The sequence below is a fragment of the Panicum virgatum genome, chromosome 9K (assembly GCF_016808335.1).
Source record: "Panicum virgatum strain AP13 chromosome 9K, P.virgatum_v5, whole genome shotgun sequence".
NCBI classification, from domain to species: domain Eukaryota; kingdom Viridiplantae; phylum Streptophyta; class Magnoliopsida; order Poales; family Poaceae; genus Panicum; species Panicum virgatum.
Genome location: NC_053144.1, coordinates 35,957,366 through 35,970,974, shown reverse-complemented (window position 1 = coordinate 35,970,974; position 13,609 = coordinate 35,957,366). Strand labels below are relative to the sequence as shown.

General features: G+C 43.6%; 2 protein-coding genes across 2 annotated transcripts; both read right to left on the bottom strand.

Annotated features, from left to right (window-relative positions):
- Positions 1-1,084: 1,084 nt before the first annotated feature.
- LOC120648682 (neurogenic protein big brain-like) lies at positions 1,085-1,930 on the bottom strand. The gene has a single exon (XM_039925381.1). It carries the CDS (start codon positions 1,886-1,888, stop codon positions 1,502-1,504), a length of 387 nt encoding a protein of 128 aa, XP_039781315.1. The 5' UTR covers positions 1,889-1,930; the 3' UTR covers positions 1,085-1,501.
- Positions 1,931-2,682: 752 nt separating this feature from the next.
- LOC120647963 (LOB domain-containing protein 18-like) lies at positions 2,683-3,167 on the bottom strand. The gene has a single exon (XM_039924758.1). It carries the CDS (start codon positions 3,073-3,075, stop codon positions 2,683-2,685), a length of 393 nt encoding a protein of 130 aa, XP_039780692.1. The 5' UTR covers positions 3,076-3,167.
- Between the last annotated feature and the right edge of the window lie 10,442 nt (positions 3,168-13,609).

The following is a 13,609-nucleotide window of genomic DNA, read 5'->3' as shown; positions in this document are numbered from 1 at the left end:
TATAGGAGAGCCTTTTCTATACAATCATAATTTGTCCTAAAAACTCCAAACGCTTTATATTTGGGGACGGAGGAAGTATGACCCTGTTTGGTTAGTGTGCTAGGAATTCTAGAACACACTTTGACCGCGATTAGAGGTGTCAAATAAAGTCAGTTCACAAAATCAACTTCAGAACTCCTGCGCTAGGAACCCTGAAGAATCTAATGAGGCCTTTGACCGCGTGATTAGAGAATGGTTATTGTAGCATCACTATAGCCAATTATCGATTAATTACCGTCATTAGATTCGTCGCGAAAAATTACACCCATTCCTGAAAATGTTTTGCAAATAGACTTCATTTAGTCCTCCATGTATGCGAGTTTCTTTTTTTGAAAAACGTGCGTGCTAGTTACTAGTACGATCCAAACAAGGCTTATACGCCGTCTAGTCAATATTAGAGTAGTGCACCATGGTCTCCTTTTGACGACCCCGATTTGATATACTCGGTATAGAACGAAGTTTAGTATATAATAATACACATTGTACTTCATTACAATGCAAACCCCGCACGAGTAGTGGAGTCGAAAGAAATAATTTGAAAACCAGCACCTGCCTATGGTCTCATATTATTCATACCCCAACTGCTTGTCTTCTCCCAACAATGATAACAAGGAGTCCTGAATACAAGGGCATTTGTCATAACTTCAAGAGACATACGAAGAGAAACATGCATGGTCATAGTCAAAGCTGTCCCACAATACTTGTGTGGTCTCTCTCTCTCTCTCTCTCTCTCTCTCTTCAAGGAGCAATGTCCAATCACAGAACCCAGGTATACTCCTAGGAGATCTAGATAGAGAAATCTGAACACGAGCTGATAGCAAGCACGGCCTGATGAGATACTCTCTAGTTTGTCCGGCACAAAAGTTGTTTGCTTTGAAAGATAATTAATCTTGAGTTATCATTAAATCAAAAATTCTTACAATATAAATACCAGAAAACTAGAGAAACAATTAAGCCTATTTTGCTTTGGTATATATTTAAATTTTATAAGAAATAAAACAATCTACGAGCAGATGGTAGAATCTAGAGCTAGCTAGGTATACGGTAGCAATTAGATCGATCAGGCTCAATTCTAATTAGAACTGTTGCAATCGAACAGTGACAGAAGCTAACATTTGCTATGCTACAGCTCTCCCCCAGGCTTCATTCCTCCTTTGGAGCAGACTCCCAGGCAATATAGAAAGGGGCAAGTGGGCACCCTTGCACCCCCGGCCAAGAACAAAGCTGGTACGCGAAAACCGGGCGATGCCTGTTACCTACCATCTCCCCCACATCATCATCGTCTTCGTCCTCCTCGTTGATCACAGCCTCATTCTATTCCTCTACTTGCCAAATACAAATAAAATCCAGCAGGTTTAATTCTTCACTCTCCGACTCTGCTCTCGATTCCAGCAATATGATGCATGAATGAGTGATTCTTTCCTGATCAAATCAGTCCACCTAGCAAGAGGTTGGTGCACCATCACTGTGTGGCCGGCGTCGGCGGCTTGGGCGGCGAGCCCACAGCCATCCTCTGACGCCGGTCCAGGAGCTCCATTGCCAGTGCTTGCAGGTCACCGCCGTCGTCCAAGGTGCCGCTGCCACTGGCGCCCCTATTAGAGCCCTCTCCCATCTGGAGGTACTGCTGTTGTTGAAGCAGCAGCTGCTGCTCTTGCTGCTGCTGCAGGATTTGTTGCTGCTGGAACTGGAAGGCCCACTGCTGGGACTGCGTCTGCGAGTCCAAGAGGGTTGACAGGTCGACGGACGCTGGGACGTTGGATGACGATGGCAGGTTGGAGACGGAGGAGAAGGTGGCGGTCATTGGCATCTGTGGCTGCCCGGCGAATGGTGGTGGTGTTGGTATCTCCATCGTGCTCAGGTGGCCTTGCAGGTAGGTGAGCTCGGTCTGGAGTTTCACCACCTGGGGAATGGTGACATGAATCAAATAGAAAAAAAGTGAGCTAGATATTCAGATAGTATCCTCAAATAATATTACAATCACGGAACGTATTGACAAGACAATTGCACTTTCGATTCTGATGCTTTTATACTTAATTTGAAAAGATCAGAAAATGATCATTTGTCCCAAAGGAGGGAGCTGGGTGCCTGGTATGGTAGGTACTTATTCTACGACTACCACTACTAGGGATTGGTGCTAATTAGGCTCAATCCCCTTTTTTTACTCGTGATTGAAGAAATCAAGCTAAACCAGATCTTCATTCCTTCTTGGTTTCACGACAAAGGTAAAAAAAGGCAAGAGCCAGATATGTAACGATGCGATAGATGCAATAAATTGTCATAAGAGAAGTAGACAATGGAATTTATGAAAAGATGGATGGGATGAGATGCAACAGAAAGTCCCTTGCAAATTAACTCTGATCCCTGGCAGGCTTGCTTGCCTCTTTTGCCACCCTTGCTTGGCTTGCCATCCTTACTTCCCCACCAGAAACAAGGCCCAGTGCCTTCCTTCCTTGAGAAAAAGAACCCCCCCCCCCCCCCCCAAAACAACCAAGAAAAAAAAGGAATGCAAACCTGATCGAAGTGCAATTTAAAAGAACAAAAGCTCAGGATCTTTCGTCTGCCCATGTGTCTGTGCTTGGATTGTGCGAAAGACGAAAACCATGATGAAGACGATGGTAGACATGTCCTTCTGTACTAGTACTACTACTCCACGAGCACCGTCGTGCATACCTGTTGCTGGAGGGCGAAGATGTGGGAGACGCAGCCGTAGATGGGGTCGCGGAGGCGCGCCTGGGCCTCGTAGCAGACGGTGACGACGGCGTCCAGGCGCTTGTGGGGCGGGATCTGGAGCAGCAGCTTGGACACGTTGCTGGCGCCGAACACCTTGTGCACCGACGCGAAGTGCGCCGCGCCCTGCTCCGAGTCGAAGTAGGGCGCGAAGATGCACCCGCTCACGCACTTGCGCCGCAGGAACTTGCACGCCCCGCAAGGCCCTCCGCCGCCGCTGCCGCCACCGACTCCTGCTCCGGCCCCTGCACCGCTGCTGCCGCCGGCTCCGCTTCCTCCCGCGCTCGCCCCAGCCATCGACGAGCTCATGGCGCCTGGCCTGGGCCCGGAGCTAGCTACGCACCTGATCAACCAGGACGCGCTCAGGCTTGTTAAAACAAGCAAAGGATTGGAGAGATCGATCAGGGTCGAAGACAAAGTGGTGGAGGGGTGGGAAATGGCTTGCAGATATTAAAGGGGAGGCGGTCCGAGGGCAAAGATGTCAAGTGCAGAAGCTAAGTGATGTGTGAGTTGTTTGTCCTATTGGTGGAGAGTGGTGTTGGTGTGGTATATATAGGCCATATGGATTAATTACCTGGCTGAGGGCTTTCTTTACTGCTTGATTTTATGCTACATTTTTAGGGTGCTGCTTGAATTCCTTTAGGTCTATCTACTGCTCTTCAATATGTGCCTCTTTTGGACCCGTCGTATTTATGAAACTTCCAAGCCAAGGCAGGGAGGGTTGCCATGGCCTACACTCATCTTTCTCCAGGGGGCTTAGAATATTGCGTGAAGCAAACTGTACTTGGCTAGCAGAGGAGAAGACCGGAAATAAGGCCAATGGCACCCATCCTATTCTCTTCCGCGATTGTTCTCTCTCTCTATACCATCACTCTCTACACCACGCCATTCTTGAGCGGGGTCTCGTCGCACACACTCCCTCCCATGTGATACTAACATGACATTCTTCCATCCACACGTTATACACGCATACCATTTCTTAGTTCTTGACGATCCATTGGGTTGTTGGATTTTGCTCAAAGCTTCTCTCTGCTGCTATCATTTGCAGTCACATGCCACGTATGACGAAACAAAAGATAATCATCTATATAATTACAAAAGCATAAATGTTAAGTAGTCACAAGTTTGGCTACATGACACAAATGGAGAACCACTTCTTGTAGCAGGGGTTGAGCGCGCGCGGTTGGTGTGACACGGCCCTGGCCGGCTTTCCCGGTATGAGTTTGGCGATAACCGCTAACATTAATTAGTAGAAAAAATGGTATCATAAATGCAGTATACATATTTTAGTTGTGCTTCTAAGCAATATCTTTTTAGTTGCACTGCTAAATAATATAGAACCGCAGGCTGTGATCTTATGGCTCAATTTACGACACACATAAAGCGGTGACAGTGATTTTAGCACAATGAAATTTAATTAAATTTTAACAAGGAATGACATCTAAAATTGTTTTTTGGCATCTTAGACAGACTTCAATAATAGACTATTTCATTTGGAACATATTCGTAACGGACTTTGCGAATGATAGGATAACACCATTGTGCTCTTCATATCTTTTAGAGAATAGCTAGAATTAATTTCCGATAACTGGTAGTGTCGAGGAACTCATTGTGCAATTAATCACAACTAGTTATTTCTATCGCATCAACTTATATATTAAGAAAATAAGAATGATTTAACACCAGTCTATATTGTTACAAAAGCACATTATTGTCACAACTGACACAAAAGACTTAAACGTTAGGCTATTCTATAGCAGCATTGTGAGCGGTTGGTGTTCGACCATCGGGCTTTTTCTGTATGGTTTAATACATAATATTAGCTAACTTTAATTCATGAAAACATTGTTTAGTGATGAATGCAGCAATAACACTTTTCTTTTCGTTTCCAATGATATAAAAAGAAAATTGTCTATGGCACACTATATATATTTCATTAATCAGGGGTTTAAATTTACTAATTGTATGTTGTGTAATGTATTTACTGCATCACCAAGTACTACAATGTTTTTAGTCATCTCGCAACCTGTAAATATTTATGGCACCAGTTCATGCAATTTACAATCAAGAATTGCATTATCAAATTCAATCAAGAGACTCTAACCATATATGAAAAGAATTGTTCTAACCATACAAGCCATCTACAATCAATAGACTATTCGTTGCACTTCTTTTATTTGCGTTATTTTTTTATACCTAACTTCCAAATGAAGCACAAAATATAAGCGTTAACAATATGTTCCATCTGTATTGCATGTTGCCAGTCATACATAGCTTCTACTTTTTTTTCTTCCAAGAATGCTGGATGGCTTCCCTTTTTTTAGGAATGAAATACCATCAAGTATACACACAGGAAACAATGTTGCTACGCGGCCAGCTCCGCTATATGCGTTCGTCACATATATTGGTACGGTTACAAATTAAAAGGAGACGACAATCACCATCTGCATCAGGAAACCGTCTAGGAGAGCCGTGTGAATTTGGAGACATAGTATATGGGACTCAACCCAATGTAAGGGCTTTAGACGCTCCACCGGCCACCGTTTCTCATATTATTCGATCCTTGTTATACAAATTTGACCAAGCTTTATTTACGTACATGTATGATGGGGCCTTTCAGCCTTTTTACCAGGTCCCGCTATCACATGCTATGCACGTCAATTACTTTTTGATATGTGACAACGCTGTATAGTTGATTGTACACGCCATGCATCATAGTTAGATATATAGGTAGCTTGTGTCATGGTTGGACAATTTGATGACTGGGGCTCTGCATGCATATCAGATCTTTTTGTCAACGCATATGTGTGGAAGCAAAATGTAAACTAGCATTACTATCTAGCAAAGAGAAGCTTTTTGTGACCCAAACACATAAATCATTTTTCTCCTTAAAGGACACATAAATCACTAGTTACACACTTTCACCAAGCCGTATCATCTCAACCAATTCTGTCACCCCTTCTCTGGTACCAAAGATAATGTTTTTTTTGGGTCGGTATACCTGCTATGTGCCATATATAATATGGCATTGACTGATATAAGTTGAAATGTATCAAATTTACTATCATTAAATAAATAGAAATTTAAATCCTATCTATCCAATTAGGCCAAGCATGATTTAATTTTGCAAAGGAAATTACTTAGCTTTAATTATTTGGTGCCTATTGGGTACATATATGAACCCGCAAACATTTAAAATTGAGGTAGTATCCTCAGTAAAAGCAGGAAACAGCATCCGGAAAAACTGGAGCGCGATCCGAGATTTCCGTATAGTGACTTAAAAACGGCAAATAACAGAAAGTTTGACCATTAATATTTCAAAAGTCTAAAATGAGGCTAAAGGTTGTGCACATCAATTCCTATGAATAGTTTGGAAATAAGAGATTTCAAATTACACCTGATCAAATATAGACAATGTTCTAAAGAAATAGTGCAATACAAAATAGAAGCCATATGATTGACAGTATAACCAGAGGTTATTATTTGGAAATGGGACTACTGATGGTTCTCCTGTCAACCGTGGGTAAAATTTTTCACAGCTTCTTAATAAATCACTCTAGCATTTTTAACACAAATAATTTCAATTCATCTCTGAGAGCCTATAATTATAAGCAACGGCATTTTTATGTTACCAAGTATTGCATTGCATGCAATGCAAATGAATAAATATCTGAATATTCATTTCGGACAAACATATACTCCGGCGTTGATATCATTTAAGTTTTAACGCGGCCCCACGACTGGCCTTTTTCGTCTTGCCCTTTTCTGGCCGATTATCCATTTGTAGTCCAACGCAACGACGCACTCTTTTGCAGCATTCGTAGTACGTTGCTCCTATGTTTAGAGACATGCCTTGGTCGAATTGTCTACATGTTGCTATAATTCAACTATCTGTTACTAATTCTAGGAAATTAAAAGTTCAGGAAGCTAAACAGTTTAATTATATAAGTTTAAGATGCGTTGCTTTGAAATGAGTTCTCAGTAACATCAAATTGATATACACTTTTCATCAGTATATACTATGTAGAGCATCATCAACAGGCCAATAAGAACGAAGGGAGTACTAACACTCCTCGGAATATTATTGTTGGGATCATGAGGTTTTGCCTTCCATTTGTCTTCAGTCTTTTTGTCCTTTTCAGAACTCAAAAGGCATCAGTTACTGAAACTTTAGTCTGAGATTTAGGAGAAACTGTTGGATGCAAGCTCCAGAAAACATGGTAATAATTAAGAAAAGCTATATACATATACACACTTACATACATACATACATACATACATATAAATATATATATGTATATATGGGCTACCAGGCCGTACCTGCCACTAGCCGTGTCAAACTAGTAGTATGAACCTTGTACTCTTCATCACTTTGTTCTGAGCCTCTTTTTGATTCAAGCAACAAGTTTATTTTTAGTCACGATTCGCGAGCGACAATAGCTCTGGCTAGCCGAGTGCACTTGTCAGGTGATCCATCTTTAATGAAACGCTGGCCTGGCAGCTAGTTTAATTAATTTGTTAGTTAAATTTATACGTAGCTTTGAGGAGAAACCAAAATAGTTGATTCGTCCCCGGCCGTTAGTACCGGTAATGCTTTGGTCCGATACTAAAGTTGACTCGACGCCACTTTAGTACCGGTCCCATGTTTAGAGACATGCCTTGGTCAAAATTTGAAAGCCCCGAGAACCATTTTAGTATCGGGCCAAGCCACCAACCGGTACTAAAATCCAACATTTAGGATAACATCTCGAATTTTTTCGGAATGTTAAAAAGTCAAAAATGTGAATTTCAAAAAAATTTGTGGTAGTGTTGTAATTTTATCCACTTAAGTAGGAATTCTACCTTCCCAAATTCCTAGTAATTAAAATTTTAAATCAGATTAAGGATTATAAATTGCTAGTGTGATTACATTTGGAGTTATTTGAATTTTATTGAGTCTACCTTGTTTGCATTTGGCTTTGAATGAATTTTTATTTGAATTGTGAGGAATTTAGTTTGAATTTGGCCATTCAAACTAAATTTCAAAGCTAACCAACCTCCCTAACCTAATCAGGCCAAAACCCACCTGGCCCAACCCACCTAAGGCCTTTGCGGCCTGCCAAACCAGCCACACCAGCCCAACCCGCGGCACCACCCCGGCCTGCTCGCCTTAGCGCGGACGAGCACCACGTTGGCCCATGCTTGCCGCCTCGCCCTTCCCTATCGGCCAGCCCAACTAGCTCGCTCCGCCTCCTTTCACTGCGCGAGTCACTGACATGCGGGCCTTGCATGTCAGCTTTTCCCTTGCCCCCACCTGCCTCTGCGCCATAGACGCCTCTGCTCTGCCCCGCGCGCGCTCCGCCTGCTGCCTCAAGCCTTTCCCACACCGCGACAAGAGCCCGTAACCGCCGCCGCATTCCGCGCTCGCTGACGTCACCTTGCACCCACGCCTTGACCGCCCTCGCGTGCGCGCCACACCTAAACCCCAGCTGCGCGCTCCTCAGATGCGAGCCACGCGTCCAAGGTGCGAACACCGAGGATCCTCGCCGTCCCAGAGCCCTACTTCAAGCCCTAGCGACTGCCTATAAAACCCCACCGACCACCACCGTAGCCCTAGCAAACGCTAGAGGGTTTCCCCTATTCCGCCGCCATAGAAGAGTAGCAGAAGAAGAGGGAGGGAAGAAGAGGAAGATCAAAAGAGGAAAGAGTAGAGGAGGACCGGCCACCGCCGCCAAGGACCACCACTATCTATGGTTGCTCTGTGATTGGCAGGCCACTCCGAACGCCATCGAACACCACACCGTAGAGACGACCGAAGAACAGAAGATGGGGTTGGAAAAGCTAGGGTTTGAGGATAAAAAGTTGGGTACGAGTTGATGAATCAATTGGATTACCCTCAATCGGCCTTAGCCTTTATATTTATAGGCCGGGGAAGACGTACCACTTCACGAGTAGGATTACAAAGGGATTCTTTACAAAAACCCTAATTCTACTCGGACTGTACAGACCAGACCGGTCTGACAGGTCGGCCCGAATGGTCAGACCGGTCGGCCTCAGCAGGTGCGAAATTTGGCTGTCAACATATGCCCCCCTGCTTTTTAGTGAGTTTACAAGCTAAAAAGCAAACAACAGAAATATGCTATACAATACTAGGGCCAAAAATATACTGCTAAGGACGATCTTCATAAATCGGTCATCTTCTCTTTATGCATCTTGCCACATGCTAGAGTAGTATTTCTTCAAGTATCTTCCATTGATAGCTCTAGGCAGACGATCTCCTTGCAGCATCTCCATCACATAAGAATTCCCGAAGATAACTTTAACAACTCTATATGGACCCTCCCAACTTGGTGACCACTTACCAAACTTATTGCTTTTCATCCCAATAGGCAATATTGTCTTCCAAACTAGATTTCCAACTTGAAAAGATTTACCTTTCACCTTCTTGTTGTAAGCTCTAGCAACCCTAAGCTTGTCTCTTTTAATTTCCTTTAAAGCCTTCATTCGCTTGTCGGTCACCTCATCAATATTATCCATCATTGAATTGTAATAATCAATGGCGGAAAGATCATTTTGCTTAGCTAATCTATATGTTGACGCAAAAATCAACACACTGGAATCTGAGGGCAAGTGTTCGCCAAGCTCCGGAAAGTCAACCAAGCGTGCCAGTCAATTTGACCTGTAATTGACAAGGGATAAAACAAAGTCAAATTCGAGAACGTATCAGCTGGGATTCCGAATATCTCTCACACAGGTGTATCGGCAGGCTCTGCCGATACAGAAGACGACAAAAAGATATTAAATGCGGGTGTGTAATAAATGAGTGCGTCGGCAGAATCAGCCGATTTGGGAAACGACAAAATCAGCCTAGAATAGCCGATTGCACGTGTGTAACAAAATCTAAGCTACAAATGTATAACTCAGATGATGCAAGGCTTGAAACAGATCTAAGCTAGCTTTTAAGATAACAAGGTGTTACTGCAAAACTTAAAGCCGATCTAATATGCTTCTAGCAGATAGATATGATAATGGCCAAAAAGCATAGGAAAAACCTAAAAATCTAGCCGATATCAATAAATTATGAATAAATCTAGACGAGAAAACAGCGAAGTGCCCGAGATCAAAGCCTAGATAAACTCGATAACTTTTGAATAGATCTGAACAAAGCCACAGTGATGCGCCCAGTAGCTAAAGCTCAAATATACTCGGTAAAACAAAAACTCACCAGCAAACCAAGTCGCTCGAATGTAAGGCATCCTTGATCAACTTGAAAGAACTCGTTGAAATGAAAAAAGAAAAGGTGAAGTCGCCAAAAAAGTGCAAGGGAATTGTAAAGCTTTGTTGTATTGGATGTGCATAAAGTTTTTCTGGCACCGTACAAGCCTAGCACTACCGAGTCCTGGCTGATTACGGCAAATATTACTTGACTAAAAAGTAAAGACTTCCTATTTAAACAATACTAAAACATTACAACCGAATCATCAGAATCCCTGTAGATTTTGAATTCTCTTTTCTTCTTGATTCATCGGCAACTCACCATCATCAAACCCGCATGGATCAGCATCTCCATAGAATATTCCTCTGGCTAATCGGCTTCATCCCATCGGCCTATTCTGATTCGGTGCATCTTTTGGTTTCTTCCAAATCGGCAGCCTTCCTTTCATCAAATCACCTTCCTTGACATGTGTCAAAAAATGGTGTCAACACATGCCCCCCAGTTTCGGAGTAATTTATTTGCTCCAAAATTATTTCGATTCATGATTACTCTCTTGTACTATTGCTTTGAATTCTGTGCCCGCGGCACACTTCAGTACAGCCAAGTAAAACTCTTCTTTGCCCTTGGCTTCTCAACTTCCATCCACACAGATTCAGCGAGATGATTCATCTTCCGTCTTTTCTCCTCCCCAGATTGGCCCATAAATATTACCCTCCGGCCTGGCATCGGCAACAAGCCTCCATTAGCTACAACATCTTCTTCTTTCTCCTTCTCCCAGCAAAAACCCTAGGTCTTCTTGTAGCAATGGCGGGCCTCAAGCATTTCGATGAAGGCCCCTCTGACGCTCCCCAAGCGATCCGCCGTCGCTTGGAGTAAGCCTCCTTCTTTCACCTTTGATCGCCATGTTTCTTGTTCGACTTCGATTTCCAATTTCTTTGTCTTTTCTTGTGAAGCGACGACGCCCCTTCTGACTCCTCCGACTCGGAGGGCCCCTTCCCTGGTGCCGACAAAGGCACCGTGGAGTACATTCGCCAACTTCTCCGAGAAAAGGACAAAGCTCGCCAGAACTACTCCCAGGAGACCATCAGGTCTCAGCGCCTTGCCGCTAAACAGGAGGCGGTGCAATCCGACCGAGCAGTCATCCAGGCCCAACTCACCGCCGCCGACTCCAGGGTAGCCTGTGAGTTATTGTTTTCACGCATCGCTTCCTTCTTTCATCAAATTTCACTTCTGATTCTTCATTTTATCAGTCCTGGGGTCGCAGATCGAGACCCTCCACGCCGTAGCAGCCACCGCCACCGGGTCGGTGAACGCTCACGGCGACACCGTCGCCGCCCATCTGCGGGACATCCCCCACCGCGTCCGGGAGGTCGCTTGACATGGGGTCCGCTGCGGCACCGCTGTGGCTCTCGTTACAGCCTAGTTCCAGTCCGGCCACAACCTCCTGCAGGTCGAGCCGATCCAACTTCCGCTGGGCGGCGAGGACTGGTGGGCTTTCAAGGAGCTCGCCGATGACATGGAGATGGCAGCCACCGCCATCTCCGAAGAAATTAGTATAGAGGCCATCGTCGGCAACGTCTTTGCCGATGACTAGATTTCTAGGAGTAGCATCTTCTAGTAATAGCCTCTGCTGTATCAGCCAGACCGTCTGATCGGCCTTTTTGTAAAAATATTATGAATGAAGTACCTCCTTTCTCTGTCGACTTCTACTGCAATCTCTCCAAGTTTTCTTATCGCATCAATTAACAACACAGAAAATCAATATCGACCCGAGCTCAAACAATTCGGAGCGTGTAGATTTTTTTGCGCTAAGGGCGATATATGTCATTTCAGCCATAACAACCTAACCGACAACTTAAGTCAATCGGCTATGCATCCACCCAAACTCTAGGATAATACTTCTTCAAATATTTTCCATTAAGGGCTCTAGAATATTCTTCTCCTTCAAGCGTTTCCAAGATGTAGGCATTAACAGGAACGCATCTGCTTATTCTGAATGGCCCCTCCCATGTCGGTGACCATTTGCCGAATTTCGAACTTTTTGTACCTATCAGCAGAATCAACTTCCAAACCAATTCTCCCTGGTCAAAGGCCTTGGCTTTTACCTTTTTATCATACCATCGGCCAATCCTGGCTCTGTTGGCATCAACATTTGCAAGAGCTTTCAGCCTATGGCCAGCCAAGTTTTCCAACTCATCTTTCATTAAAGCTGAATACTTATTGGTAGTTAACTGATCTTGAAATGTAATACGCCATGATTCAAGCTTTAATTCCCATGGGAGGATAGCTTCATGTCCGTATACCAACTGATATGGGGACACCTTTGTAGCACCGTGACAAGCCATTCTATATGCCCACAAAGCCTCATTAAGCACAGTATGCCACTGATATGGGGACACCTTTGTAGCACCGTGACAAGCCATTCTATATGCCCACAAAGCCTCATTAAGCACAGTATGCCACTTCCTAGGATATTCATCAATCTTCCTCTTGATCAGCTTGATGACCCCTTTATTAGATGCTTCTGCTTGGCCATTAGCTTGGACATAACATAGAGAAGAATTCAGCAATTTAACTCCCATTCCAGTAGCAAATTCCTCAAATTCATCCGATGTAAACATAGTACCCTGATCGGTTGTAATGGTTTGTGGGATACCAAACCGATAGATAATATGTTCCTTGATAAATTCGATCATCTCCTTTGACGTGACATTTTTCAGAGGAATCGCTTCAACCCACTTGGTGAAATAATCCGTGGCTACCAAGATGAATTTATGGCTCTTGCTAGACGGTGGATATATTTGACCAATCAAATTAATCCCCCATCCCCTAAACGGCCATAGTTTAATTATTGGATTCATAGCAGATGCAGGAGCTTTCTATACACTTCCAAACTTCTAGCATTCTTGGCAGCCTTTATAATACGTGAAACAATCTTTTAGCATTGTTGGCCAAAAATAACCGTTTCTCCTGAGCACCCACTTCATTTTATACGCCGATTGATGAGACCCGCAGACACTTTCATGAATTTCACCCACTAATAGCTTTGCCTCTTCATTATCAATGCATTTTAGCAAAACCCCATCAATCGTCCGTTAATACAATTCTTCCTCCAACAAGACGTACTTGATTGCTTGGAATCTGATTTTTCTGTCTACTTTCTTGAAGGGATCTTTCAACTAATCAACAATCTCTTTTCGCCAGTCATCGGCTGCTAACTCCAAGGCCATCACCCCTTCCATCGGCCGATACCCTGAAACATGCTGAGCCAGCCGATTTGCATCACTATTATGAAACTTTGGAACATGCTCGATGGTAACCCTTTTAAACTCCTTCAGCAATTGGAGACACTCTTCATGATACAAACGCAGAAAATCATCTTTGCATTCATATTCCCCAATCAACTGATTAATCACCAGCATGGAATCCCCAAAATTTTTAACTGCATCGGCTTTGATTTCTCGAAGTAATTGGATTCCTTTGAGAATAGCACGATACTCAGTTGGATTATTGGTTGCAGATGCCTCAATTGGAAATGAAAACTCAAAATTTGCCCCCCGAGGGGAAATCAGCATCACATCAATCCCAGAACCATTCCCCCATGAAGATCCATCGAAGAATAACGTCTAAGGAACAAGATCTACCATG

Coding starts and splice junctions, on each gene's coding strand:
- LOC120647963 (XM_039924758.1), bottom strand. CDS start 3,075: ATGAGCTCGTCGATGGCTGGGGCGAGCGCGGGAGGAAGCGGAGCCGGC.
- LOC120648682 (XM_039925381.1), bottom strand. CDS start 1,888: ATGGAGATACCAACACCACCACCATTCGCCGGGCAGCCACAGATGCCA.